This window comes from Colobus angolensis, unplaced genomic scaffold (assembly GCF_000951035.1).
Source record: "Colobus angolensis palliatus isolate OR3802 unplaced genomic scaffold, Cang.pa_1.0 Scaffold77, whole genome shotgun sequence".
Taxonomy (NCBI): domain Eukaryota; kingdom Metazoa; phylum Chordata; class Mammalia; order Primates; family Cercopithecidae; genus Colobus; species Colobus angolensis.
The window spans coordinates 1,058,624-1,072,055 of record NW_012121487.1 but is presented as its reverse complement, the minus strand read 5'-3'; the positions used below and the strand labels follow the sequence as shown (position 1 = coordinate 1,072,055).

The 13,432-nt window shown below is 43.8% G+C and overlaps 2 protein-coding genes across 11 annotated transcripts in view; one reads left to right on the top strand and one right to left on the bottom strand.

Moving 5' to 3' along the window:
• Window positions 1–8,992, bottom strand: part of UBAP2L (ubiquitin associated protein 2-like) — a 53,914-nt gene extending 44,922 nt beyond the window's left edge. For 3 of the 5 annotated variants that reach the window (XM_011928201.1, XM_011928200.1, XM_011928204.1), the window contains exons 1-4: window positions 8,191–8,317; window positions 3,962–4,091; window positions 1,810–1,887; window positions 454–564 (exon numbers count right to left, since the gene is read on the bottom strand). In XM_011928201.1, the coding sequence (XP_011783591.1) occupies window positions 454–564; window positions 1,810–1,887; window positions 3,962–4,051 (279 nt within the window). In that variant the 5' untranslated portion in view covers window positions 4,052–4,091; window positions 8,191–8,317. Of the gene's footprint in view, window positions 1–453; window positions 565–1,809; window positions 1,888–3,961; window positions 4,092–8,125; window positions 8,318–8,919 lie in introns of those variants that run through there. The other 2 variants (XM_011928202.1, XM_011928199.1) reach the window with 2 other exon arrangements.
• The window catches only part of LOC105501999 (chromosome unknown open reading frame, human C1orf43), a 29,514-nt gene that overhangs the window by 5,635 nt on the left and 10,447 nt on the right, over window positions 1–13,432 (top strand). For 2 of the 6 annotated variants that reach the window (XM_011928206.1, XM_011928205.1), the window contains exons 1-2: window positions 8,369–8,825; window positions 9,219–9,320. In XM_011928206.1, coding sequence (XP_011783596.1) covers window positions 8,760–8,825; window positions 9,219–9,320 — 168 coding nt within the window. In that variant the 5' untranslated portion in view covers window positions 8,369–8,759. Of the gene's footprint in view, window positions 1–5,643; window positions 5,646–8,368; window positions 8,826–9,218; window positions 9,321–13,432 lie in introns of those variants that run through there. The other 4 variants (XM_011928210.1, XM_011928207.1, XM_011928208.1 and 1 more) reach the window with 3 other exon arrangements.

Here is a 13,432-nt window from a genome sequence, read left to right as displayed (position 1 = left end):
ACCCATAGTCCCAGCTACTCAGGGGGCTGAGGCAAGAGAATGGCGTGAACCCGGGAGGCAGAGCTTGCACTGAGCTGAGATCAGCCACTGCACTCCAGCCTGGGCAACACAGTGAGACTCCATCTCAAAATAAATAAATAAATAGGAAAAAAAAAAAAAACCAAAACCAAAATCAAATATAGTGTGTGACTTTGTTCAACAGCAATATCCAAGACTATCAAATCGCACCTCTAATTCAGCCTAACCCCACAGCCTGAAAACAAGTCACTAGCTTGGAATAAATAATTTATTTCAGGCAAGTGATTTCAGGTGAACAATCTCCAAGAAAGTTCCCAACTTTACTTCGAGAAAAAGGTGCTCTGCTTTAAGGTGTGTTGCCACTTGCTACTTTTAGAATATTACTAGCCTCCCAATTGAGGACCCATGTCCTAGAACACTCTATAAGCACTCTACCGTGTCTGGGTTTCCTTCCAGAAGAACATTGATGGCTCTGTTGACATCTCCATTGCAGTCATGCAAAGCAATCACACATTCATCCTGGTTCTTTCCTGTAATATCAATCAACTGAAAGAGAAAAAAGAGCAACCATCATGAACAGGCTTATGCTCACACTCCCAATGAAAGGAAACTAGGTGAAGGGAAATGGTATCAGTTGACTTTGAAAAAAACAGGTTTAAAAAGCAAAAGATGAGGGCCAGGCACGGTGGCTCATGCCTATAATCCCAGCACTTTGGGAGGCCGAGGTGGGCGGATCACTTGAGGTCAGGTGTTTGAGACCAGCCTGACCAACATGGTGAAACCCTGTCTCTACTAAAAATACAAAAATTATACAGGTGTGGTGGTGGGTGCCTGTAAGCCTAGCTACTTGGGAGGCTGAGGCAGGAGAATCGCTTGAACCCAGGAGGCGGAGGTTGCAGTGAGCTGAGATCGCGCCACTGCACTCCAGCCTAGGCCACCGAGCAAGACTCCGTCTCAAAATTTAAAAAAAAAAAAAAGAAAGACAAAGGATGTAGAATTTGCCTAGCAGGTTTTCCAGAACCACCCCTACCCCCAAAAAAAGGAAAACGTAGAATTTTGGTATTCTGTTTCCAAAAGCCAAATATTAACATCTGTGGTTCAGGGATGAGGTCAAAAGTATTTACAAAGCAATTAAGCATCAAACACAGAACCAAACTCTGAAACACACAGGCTTCAGCATGAATTTCCACATTTCCTATATCCACAACTGCTCAGTTTCTACAAAATGGCATCAGCAACAGGCAAGAGGTTAAAATTAAGGTAAAATTTCCAAACACAGTATCTATCCAAAGGGCTACAATAGGAGGGGTGTGGTGGCTCACCCCTGTAATCCCAGCACTTTGGGAGGCTGAGGCAGGGAGATCACCTGAGGTCAGGAGTTCAAGACCAGCCTGGCCACCATGGTGAAACCCCATCTCTACTAAAAATACAAAAAAATTGGCCAGGTGTGGTGGCAAGCGCCTGTAATCCCAACTAATCGGGAGGCTGAGGCAAGAGAATTGCTTGAATTCGGGAGGCAGAGGCTGTAATAAGCCAAGATCATGCCACTGCACTCCAGTCTAGGTGACAGAGTGAGACTTCATCTGAAAAAAAAACAAAAAACAAAACAAAGGGCTACAATAAATTAGAGAATGAGAACACTTATTTATTGGCCTGACCTATTATATTTCAGGTGAAAATTCTTCCAATACCTACAGGAGAAAGTATCTTGGCATCTATCTATGGTATTTGATTATGCCTTAATCCTGGTATCTTTTCTCATAGCATACAGTAAATTAGTGGTACACTCACTTGTTTCACCTTCTCCTCAAAGTCAGCATCATTATGGTCCGAAATCATCTGTGCAAGTCTAATTTGTTCTGCAGTGGCCTAGGAATTGAGATGAGATCAAGAAAGCATAATCATGAGGCAACAGTTTAGAGAACAAAAACCTATTGCGTCCGTCTCCACTGCCCCAATTTTCTTTTCCTTGTAACAAATGAGCAAGTAATAAAGCACCATTTAGGACACTTAAATCAGGGATAGGCACGGGTGGTGGCTCATGCCTGTAATTCCAGCACTTTGGGAGCCCAAGGCACGCAGATCACCTGAGGTCAGTAGTTCGAGACCAGCCTGGCCAACATGGCGAAACCCCAACTCTACTAGAAATACAAAAATTAGCTGGGTGTGGTGACGCACACCCATAGGTCCAGCTACTCCGGAGGCTGAGGCAGGAGAATTGCTTGAACCCGGGAGGAGGAGGTTGCAGTGAACTGAGAGCGCCACTGCACTCCAGCCTAGGCAACAGAGCAAGACTCCACCTCAAAAAAAAAAAAAAAAGATGCTTAAATCAGTAAAATGACAAAAATTGAGTGAAACTATTACAGAAAGAGTAAGGAACTCATTCACCAATCTTCACGGTTAAAGTGACTTCCGTCTTAGAATCACAGAACCACTCTGAAACATCTGCCCCTTAATTCATATTAAGTTACAAAGCCATGTGTAAACTCTATTCTTATTTCTGTGATAACCAACACCATCCTCTTATTCTTAGAGCTTAGAATACTACAAGTCTGACAATAGACTCAACATATCTTCTGTATATCCAGTGTATGTTAAGATACTAGGAATTTTACTGCCCCATCTAACTATTATAATTCTACCAGAAATTCACTTGAAAACACAGATGAAAGAAAAATGCATAAGGGGAAAATTCCAGTCTTACATATTCAATTTATCTGACCATAATCAAATATAAGTAATTCATTCACATTACATACCAACTAACATCAACTTGATACGAGAAAAAGAATATATCTACGTCAAAGTTAATATCCAAGAGATTAATTTACTCCTTAAAACTTAAAATTGAGCAATGCTCTACGGTGTTTCGTTTAATTGTGAAGAAACACAGTGAAGCTGCCAGCTCCTTGTGGGAAAGGAACAATCAGGTAAGGCCTCAATGGGACCGGATAGGAAAATAAAAGATAAGTTGGGGAAAAGAGGAGCAAAGGATAAAATCTGGAATGGAAAAGGCTGGCTAGAGAGATATCAAGGTGGGACAGGGTGCAGTGGCTCATGTCTGTAATCCCAGTACCCTGGGAGGCAGAGGCAGGTGGATCACCTTAGGGCAGGAGTTCCAGACTAGCCTGACCAACAAGGTGAAACTCTGTCTCTACTAAAATACAAAAATGAGCTGGGCGTGGTGGCACACGCCTATAATCCCAGCTACTTAGGAAGCTGAGGCAGAATTGCTTGAACCCGGGAGGCGGAGGTTGCAGTGAGCCAAGGTCACGCCATCCATTTCATTCAAGCCTGGGCAACAGAGCGAGACTCCGTCTCAAAAAAAAAAAAAAAGAGAGATATCAAGGTGGAAGGTCTAAGAAACAGAAAGGTATTGCTAAAACGGCCCAGGTAAGACAAGGGAAATGCTATCTTAAATATCTTAAGAGTTATAGAGCCGGGCAGTGACTCACACCTATAATCCCAGGAGTTCAAGACCAGACTGGGCAACGCAGCAAGACTACCATCTCTACAAAAATTTTTAAATTAGCCTGGCATGGTACTGTGCACTGGTAGTCCCACCTACTCAAGAGGCTGAGGCAGGAGGATCACTTAAGCCCCAGAGGTTGAGGCTACAAATGAAAGGTGACTATGCCACTGCACTCTGACTTAGGCAAAGGGAGATCCTATCTTAAAAAAAAAAAAAAGGTAAGAAGCACAGGACCCATAATAAAGTGCTAAGCCTCATAATACAGTATTAAACAACAAAAAAGTAAGCATTCTGCCTTACAGCATGTCATGAACAGTTATCAGAACCTAAGTAAAAGCAGAGCCAAGGACTAGAAAACAAAAATTAGGAACCTAAACCAACAGTTCAAAGCACAGAATGATGCTGTACTGCATGGAAACCAGCATCAGCTGGCAATGCTATCGACGAATCCATATGCTTTGGGTTATTTACCTGTGGCCGCTGCTTGTGCTGTGTCTGGTTTTGGTTTTGAGGTTGTTCCCAGTTTCCCCGGGCTCGGTTAGTGCCCACCGACGTCATCATTTACAGTATATACAAATAACAGTATTTACAAGGTAGAATACTGAAAGATTTAAAAGAAAATTAGGTATTAAATGTGGGCAAAATATGTTAACTCTCTCACCAGCACCTTCAGCACCAAACACTTTCACTTCTTCAAAGGAACAAATCAAGATTCATTTATTCTTACAACATAATTAGCTTGATCAATTCCTTAAGGAGCTATGGCTGTTAATCCATTTTTATGTAACAAGAAATGTATAAAGCATGTGTAAGTGACTTTTTAAAGAAGTTACAGCAGTTTGGTTACTATTCCCCTATAAGCAGACTTTACATTTAGCTGATAATCAAAAGCCTTTTATATAGGTGAAAGCATCTAAAGTACCTTTGACAGAAGTAAAGATAATCAGTAATGTCTGGAAACAAAAGCCTTCCAGGAAGGAAATTAGTCTACACTCCAGAAAAATAATTTTAAATACTATATTCAATCACCTAAGAAAACAGCCTTACCTGCCTTACAACCTTTTTTATGTAAGCTGCATGTGACCTCCATTGTTTGGGAAAGCACAAGTTCAAGTCTAGACTCTTCTTTCTCCCTCAAGTTTCATCTCTCTCAGTATGCTATGGGTTTGTTTTGTGTTTGTGGGGTTTTTTTGTTTTTTTAAATCACAGCCTTCAACAGGGTACATATTAGCCCCAATGACTTCGTCCAGAATCTCTGTTCTCTGGAAAATGATTCCAACACACTGCTTTCACAGGTGCTTCTCTTGGTCTCCTAGTCCACATTTTCAAGAAACCAGAATGGCAATTACCCTCCACCACTCACCTTAATATACAAGGAATCTCAAATTTGTATCAAACCAAAAGCATCTAGCACAAAGTTTTATTTGGAAGAAAGTGCTTCTAGGAAATCATTTTAAACTTGAGACCTTAATGCTGGCAAGATGACTTAGTTGAGTCTTTAAAGACACACAGAACACACAGGGCTTTCCCCAAACCAGAATATAGTTTTTGTTACAAGACTTCTAACAATGAAGGATTCTACTGAACTCAAGTTCCTTTAGTTCATACTTTGTTTTATAATGCAATCTCAGCTGCTGCATTTAGTACAAAAGAAAACATTAATCATATGATGGAGTGCTCAAAATAATAGGTTACTCTGCCTTTATTCCCTTCCAAAGAGGATAAGTTTATACTTTTCTGCTCTATATTTAATTTTTCTTGTTAATGAAACCTTATACAGCATAATTCTAGACTGCCCAGAGATATTACTGGATTTGAGTGGGAGGAAGGACTTCTAAAGAAATATGCAAGGATTAACTATTAGGGAAGTGAATTTCATCTGATTTTCTTGGATGTTACAGAGAAAGTTGACTTTTTCTATGCATAAATTCTTCATCAAGTTGCGTCAATAGGTTACACAGGTCTTTGCATCAAGAAAGATTTTTTTAAGTCAGCTTCTCAGGTAATTTTTAAGCCATTACCTCTTCCCCCTACACATATAGGCACACAAAGACCCATAAATATTTCAAGCTAGAAAGGATTATTTGCTACACAGTAGCCCATTTTCCCAGGTTAGCATTATAGCCAAGTTTCAATTTTACAAAAAAAAAAAGTTGTTTAACCAAGTACCCCGAATCCACATCAACAAGACTACATATACACATATATACGTATATATATCAAGACGAGAGGAAAACTATTTTGTTTTAAAATCGGCTCTAAGATGAACTTTCTAATATGGCATAGTCATTTCCAACCCACTACTGTAACTTACAAATAATGACTATTTTCTACTCCACATGTGATATCAATTTGTGAGAATAAGTTATATTGCAGGCATAAACTGCATGACTAGCTATGCACGACTGCATATACTGTACCAGTCAGATGTAAACATATTAAAAAGTCATCTTGAAAGATATAATTAACCAAGAAAGAAAAAAACCCTCCTAATCACTCTTGCTAGTAACATTTCCCTCTTACAAGTGCTTCGAAATGTGACTAAGAAAATTTTACCACCTAGTAGTGACAACACTGAGCAACAGGTCAAAAGTAAGTTATCTGGAATGGATCACTTGAGGGCACAGAATTAGTAGCAAGCAGACCCATTCCCAACTATCACACTGGAGGCGAAGATCTTGTTACTTACTTGCTCTTTCTTAGAAAATAAAAAGACTTAAAGGAAGTAGGGTGAGAAGTATTGGAGACCAAGGAAATAGAGGGAGAGTAAATACAGGTTTCAACACAGGAGTGCCCTTGACTCTTTTTTGAAAACCAGCTACTTAAAAAAATAGCCAGAGAAATTTCACTGAAAAAACTAAATAACAAATATTTATTGAGAATCTACTATGTGTCCAATACTTCAGGAAAATACAAAAGCAGTATGACTTCGTAGCTGCCCTCAGGGAGCTTACAATCTAAGAAACAATTCAGAAACTGAAGCTGGACTGGGTTGGGTAAAACTTGCTACCTCTTAACAAAACAACTAATTTCTGTAGATGCTTTGCTGAAATGGTCCCTGCATCCCCTTCCCCACCACCCTGAAATTTAGTTAGCAAGAGTACTTCACAGTTAGGACATAGCAAGGAGGAGCTTTAAAGATCAAAAATAAAACAGGACATTTTTAGGCCTTTCATCACTAGTTTACGTGCCAGCAATACTTCCCATTCACAAAGGAAACAATCATTGAGATAGTCTAATCTTTAAGGACAATAGTGTCAGATCTCAAAGCAGTTTTATCAACTGATACACAGCCAGTATGTTTTAATTCTCTATAATCATTGGGATAGTCTAATATTTAAGTACAATGGAGACAGATTTCAAAGCAGTTTTATCAACTGATACACAGCCAAAATGTTTTAATTCTGCAGAAATGCTGGTTACTAGTAACGCTCATCACCTCCCAGCAAGTCACATCAGGTATCCCCAAAACAGGATGTGGGGCGGAGAAAGGTAGGATGGGAGAAAAGACAAAAAAAAAAAAAAAAAAGATTTCTCCATTTAATAATCAGGGAGAGTCAAAGGCAAAAACGTTAACAATAATAACAAAAACGCCTGTTACTGTGATGTTTTTCTTCCCACAACATCCGACACCAGAGGTGGCTACATTTCAAGAAGGGTGGAAAAGGAGCAGTCTCCAGTTTGTGACATCAGTTTGCAAAGCAATTTAAGGCTGTCCACAAGGTTAAGGGTTTGAAGAAACTGGACATTCCTGTCCCATTATGAGAAGAGTGAACAAATACCCCAGTGCTCTAGTGACGTCCCTTAAGCGTAATACACCCTATGGGGGCTTCCATGTCCAGCTTCCCAAATAACATAATTGTTTGGGGTACCCAAACTACAGTATAAACAAGAAGCTAAAGACAGCAGCAAAAACATATTCCAAGAACTGGGTTGGTGAGAAAGAAGGGAGGGAAAAGGAGCTGACAAAGAGCCTGGAAACGGAGAGGGGACGCAAGCCCACGCGTGGAGGATGGGAGGCTCACCCCCCTCAGCGCCACATCGAGAGCCCACGGGGCCAATCTCCTTCCTACCTCCCAGCCGGAACAAATTAATCCTTCGCACACCAAACTGAGGGCCACATGGGGGAGTTTGGGGCAGCTCCACCCCATCGCCCTCCCTCCCCCACGCCACCCCCAAACCAGGCTGGATCCGGATCAGGGGAGGCCCGCAGTGGGTGGAAAGGGAGGAGGCCCTCTCCTCCGCAGGCACCGGCTGGGGTGAAGAGAGGGCCCTACCTTAGGCAAGGCCCAGGCCTCGCTCGCTCGCGCTCTTTCTCGCTCTCCCCTCTCAGGCTCTAGCCGCATGGCCCCCCCTTCCTACGGCTGCTCCAAGCCCCGCCCCGGCCACGCTCCCAAATCGAGGCCCCGGCTCTGGCGCGGCCCACTAGGCCCCGAACCCAACCATAAACAAAACCTCCGGCGGCCGACTCGAGCAGGGGGCGCCAGGGCTCGCATGACTACGAGGGGGGGTGTACAGTGGGGGAATACACGGTGCGGGGGGGCCTACCGAGGGAGGGGGCATACGGCGGGGGCAGGGGAGAAAAGAGGGAGGGTAAAAGGGGGATCGCGGATTTAAAGGGGCCGCGGACAATACCCGGCCCCGCCGCGCTGCCGCTGCCGCCGCCGCCGCCGCCAACGCCGCTGCGCTCCCAACTTTACCTCAGTCTCCTCCACACTGACACCCCGGGCCGCGCCGCCCCTGTCACGTGATATAAGATTCCCTCTTCCCCACCCCCTCCCTCCTTTTGCCTCTCGCGCTCGCTCTCGCGCCTTTCCCCGCCCACTTGCCTTCCTGCGTCCCCCAGCGCGTGACGCTAAAAGGGGCGCGCACGCAAGCGTGCGCGTGCCACCTCGCCACGAGACACCTCTTTCCGGCTCCGCGAGTCCGCCCCGCCTCCTTCACGGCGGCCCTGCCTCCATCACGTGACCCACGGATGGCCGCCGCTTCCTCTTACTGTCGTAGTTCCGCGTCTCAGCGCTCGACGCTCCTGGGTGCCATTGCCTGCCTGAGTCACGTGTCAGGGGGAAGCTGGAAGGCATCGTTCTCCTTTCCCAGCCCCCCCTGCCTGTCCGCCATGTTTTCAGGCCGGGTCTGGCTTGGTCTTCCCCCATAAGGAAATGGCCGGGGAGCTCCAGGGGACCCAGGCGCCGTCGCTGCGGCGGAGCCTGGGCTGACCACCCAGGACAGCAGGGTAAACCCGAACAATTCTGCGCGAGGTAGGGAGGCCATGGCGTCCGGCAGTAACTGGCTATCCGGGGTGAATGTCGTGCTGGTGATGGCCTACGGGAGCCTGGTGAGGAGATTCCCCCACCCCATTCCTGCTGTCGCATCTTAACCAGTAGAGACCCTCTTGAGCTGTTTCCCGTCTACATTCTCCACCCACTCACCTGCGCCTATCTGGGCTTTGATTCCTTACTCCAGGAGTAGGTGGGAGTTTAAGTCACCTACTCGGGCCGACCCGCCCTCTTTGGCCTAGGACTCTCCCCCTAACGCTAAAGCACGAACCCCACGCCTCCCTGCTACTGGCTTCTTAGATCCACCCCTATCATAACGGTCTTGCTTTACCCCAAGTTTTAACCCTGAAACATTCCTGAGAGCCAGAATCTGGGGATTTGGAATGAAGGCATGCTTTAAAAAAAAACCCAACTGTCTTTTTATTAAAGGATTTTTACATCTTTTTGGACAGGTGTTTGTACTGCTATTTATTTTTGTGAAGAGGCAAATCATGCGCTTTGCAATGAAATCTCGAAGGGGACCTCATGTCCCTGTGGGACACAATGCCCCCAAGGTAGGTCCTTAGGGCACGAGTTAAACATACTTCTCCAGATCTTTTAGGGTCAAGAATGAGATTTCCTCTGCCTTTAGTGATGATTTTAATTCTCATGTTTCTTTGCGTGCACTTGTCCTTGTTCTAAGTTGAGCAGGCACTGTGCACTTTGGGACTTGGCTCCTGCTCAGTGCTGTGGCAAGCAGGAACTTCTGTTATTGTATCTGCAGAATGAAGGGCTTGGGTCGGAGTTCCCAACTCTTTGTAGTAAAATATTTCCCAGCTCATCTTAAACTACCCAGTGTTTTTTGTTTGATTAGGATGGGATTGAGATCATTAAGGTTAACCCAAGAGCAATGAGAAGGGTTACCTCTACATAACTTTAGACTTAACAGGAGCTCCATAAATCACATAGTTCCACCATTCATGTTACCAACAAGCCCAAGAAAAGGAAGCAGTGTACCAGAAGACATGTAGGAAGTGAATAACCCAGTGGTCTTTTATCTTTGTCTGTACTTTCTCCTTAGGTGATTGTCTTCCTTTCCTTGGCTTTAGCTACAGATGAAATTTTATCTCTACCCCAGAACTCTTTCCTGAGTTCCATGCATATATTGCGAACTGACTACCTGACATTTTGACTTAGATTTCTAATAGGCATCTCAAACCCAGCATATGTGAATCAGAGTTATTGATACTCTGCTGTCACCCTCATTCTGCTTCTTTAGTCTTTCATTTGTAAGTAAAAGACACCTGCTTCCCTTACCAACCTCCTTTTGTGTGGCTCTCCCCAGATCCCTGGGACCGAGCTCTACTGGCTGAATTTTCCACTCTTTTTGCTCCTGTGATCTGGAATGGTCTTCATTTGGCTAGCTCATTCATTCTTTTAATCTTAGCTTAAATGTTACTTCCAAAAAAGAAATGCTTATTACCTATTTTAAAGTAGGTTCCCCCTCTCTTTATTTTCACATTTTGCTTTGATTTTTACTTCATAGCATTTACCATAATTTTTCTTTTATGTTTGTCCATTTGTTTAAAACATGCCTCTCTCTTCCGCTAGACCGTAAGCTTCAAGAATGCAGGCACCATACCAGTTTTGTTCACGACTATAAAGCCAGGACCTACACATAGTAGGTACTCAGTAATTTCTTGTTGAATGAAAAACAGGTTAGTGCCAGAGCCTACACATAGCAGGTACTCAGTAATTTGTTGCTGAATGAAAAACAGGTTAGTTGTAGAGCTAGAGCTCATGACTCCCTCAACTCCTAGAGCACTGAACTTCCATTAACCAGTGCTATTAACCTTTCCCTCTTTGTTCCTTGCTGAAATACTACATGGAAAGGCTCTAGGAGGATGTCCTGGCTTGAAACCTTAACAGTCCTTACTGCCTCATGAGAGGGACATAGGGTTAGTTTCTAGCACATCATGAACCAATCAATACTTTGGCTATTCAGGGGTCCCTTGGTCTAATTGAGAGCAGTATTCCTTTTGCTTAAAAAAATTTTTCTAAATTCTCAACCATTGCTAGTGAAAGTATAAATTAGTAAAACCACTTTGGAAAATAACTGGTCATTGTCTGGTAAGATTGCACAGGTACCTAATCCATGGTCCAGCAGTTTTCTTTCCTACCATAGAGATACTAAGTTTTGCTCTTGTGTACCAAGAAACATGTAAAAGATTACTCATAGCGGCATTGTTCATAATATTTGAAGAAGAAACAACTCAAATGTCCACTTTTCAATGATTATATGAGCTGAGTACAGTGGCTCACACCTGTAGTCCTAGCACTTTGGAAGGCTGAGGCCAGAAGATCATGTGAGCCCAGGAGTTATAGACTGCAGTGAGCTATGATTGCACTGATACACTCCAGCATGGGCAAGAGCAAGACTTTGTTTCTAAAAAATAAGGCCGGGCGCGGTGGCTCAAGCCTGTAATCCCAGCACTTTGGGAGGCCGAGACGGGCGGATCACGAGGTCAGGAGATCAAGACCATCCTGGCTAACACGGTGAAACCCCGTCTCTACTAAAAAATACAAAAATCTAGCCAGGCGAGGTGGCGGGCGCCTGTAGTCCCAGCAACTCCGGAGGCTGAGGCAGGAGAATGGGGTGAACCCGGGAGGCGGAGCTTGCAGTGAGCTGAGATCCGGCCACTGCACTCCAGCCCCGGTGACAGAGCCAGACTCCGTCTCAAAAAAAAAAAAAAAAAAAAAAGATGGTGGCATAGTCATATGGAATAGTGTAAAAAATGAAAAACTGAAGATACATATATGAAGACAAATGCTCAAAACACTTTTGAATGAAAAAAATTGCAAACATGAATGAATCTCAAAAACATGCTGAGTGGGCCGGGCATGGTAGCTCATGCCTGTAATCCCAGCACGAAGGGAGGCCAAGTTGGGCAGATAACACTTGAGGTCAGGAGTTCGAGACCAGACCAGTCAACATGGTGAAACCCCATCTCTACTAAAAATACAATTTAAAAAATCCCAACTACTCAGGAGGCTGAGGCAGGAGAATCCCTTGAACCCAGGTGGCAGAGATTGCAGTGAGCCGAGATCAAACCACTGCACTCCTGCCTGGGCGACAGAGCAAGACTCCATCTCACCAAAAACAAACAGATGAAAAAACCATGCTGAGTGAGAAAAGTCGAAATGCCATTCACAAAAGAATATGTACCATATGCTTCCACCCCATTTATATGAAATTCTAGAACAGGCAGAACTGTAAAACAGAGTACATGTTGCCTGGGCTGGGAGAGGGGAGATTTCCAGGTAATGAAAATATTCTTTATTTTGATTGACGTGGTGGTGAAGGGGGTATGTTCATTTGTCAAACTCATCAGTTTATATACATAAAACGAATGCATTTATTATATGTAAATTCAACCTCAAGTATATTTTTAAAATTTTGCTGGGTGCAGTGGCTCACGCCTGTAATCCCAGCACTTTGGGAGGCTGAGGCAGGTAGATTACCTGAAGTCAGGAGTTCAAGACCAGCCTGGCCAACACAGTGAAACCCTGACTCTACTAAAAATACAAAAAATAAGCTGGGCGTGGTGGTGCGTGCCTGTAATCCCAGCTACTCCGGAGGCTGAGGCAGGAGAATGACTTGATCCCAGGCGGAGGTTGCAGTGAACAGAGATCACACCATTGCACTCCAGCCTAGGTGACAGAGTGAGACTTATCTCAAAAAAAAAAAAAAAATAAGTAAAGGCCAGGTGAGGTGGCTTACACCTGTAATCCTAACACTTTGGGAGGCCAAGGTGAGTGGATCACCTGAGCTCAGGAGTTTGAGACCAGCCTGGCCAACACAGTGAAACCCTGTCTCTACGAAAAATACAAAAAAGTAGCCGGGCATGGTGGCGTGCGCCTGTAGTCCCAGCTACTCGGGAGGCTGAGGCAGGAGAATTGCTTGAACCTGGCAGGCGGAGGTTGCAGTGAGCCAAGATCCATGCCACTGCACTCTAGTCTGAGTGATAGAGCAAGACTCCGTCTCAGAAAAAAATTTTTTTTTTAATAATAGCCATGAATGGTGGGGTGTGCCTGTAACCCCAGCTACTCAGGAAGCTAAGGCAGGAAGATCACCTGAACTCGGGAGGCGGAAGTTACAGTGAGCAGAGATTGTGCCATTGTACTGCAGCCTGGGTGACAGAGTGTGACCCTGTCTCAAAAGAAAAAAAATTTTTTTAAACAATTTGCAGAGAGATTCTTAAAGTATTTTTCCATTTGTATCAAGCTCAAAACCAGGCAAAGCTAAGCATCTTTTTTAGGGTGACACGATAAAACAGGGAAGAAGTGTATGAGGACTATTGACAAGGTTTGGGGTGGGAAGCATTCATTGAGGGATGGCCACACAAGACTTCAAAGTTAGTGGTAATGTTCCGTTGCATAAACTGGATATTGGTTATAGGTGTTCATTATGATTTTTAGAATTATTTAAAATGTACATATATGTTATCTATATTTTGTGTGTCTTATGTTTCACAATGGAAGTTTCTAAAAAGTTGCAACAAAAAATTTATTTCCTGGGGCTCTGGTAACCCTCTTAGGTAAGAGAGATTGATATGAAACTGAAAATAGTAATTGCTGCTGGGTAACTGAGAGGTGCTAACTTTAACACTTTTTTTTTTTTTTTTTT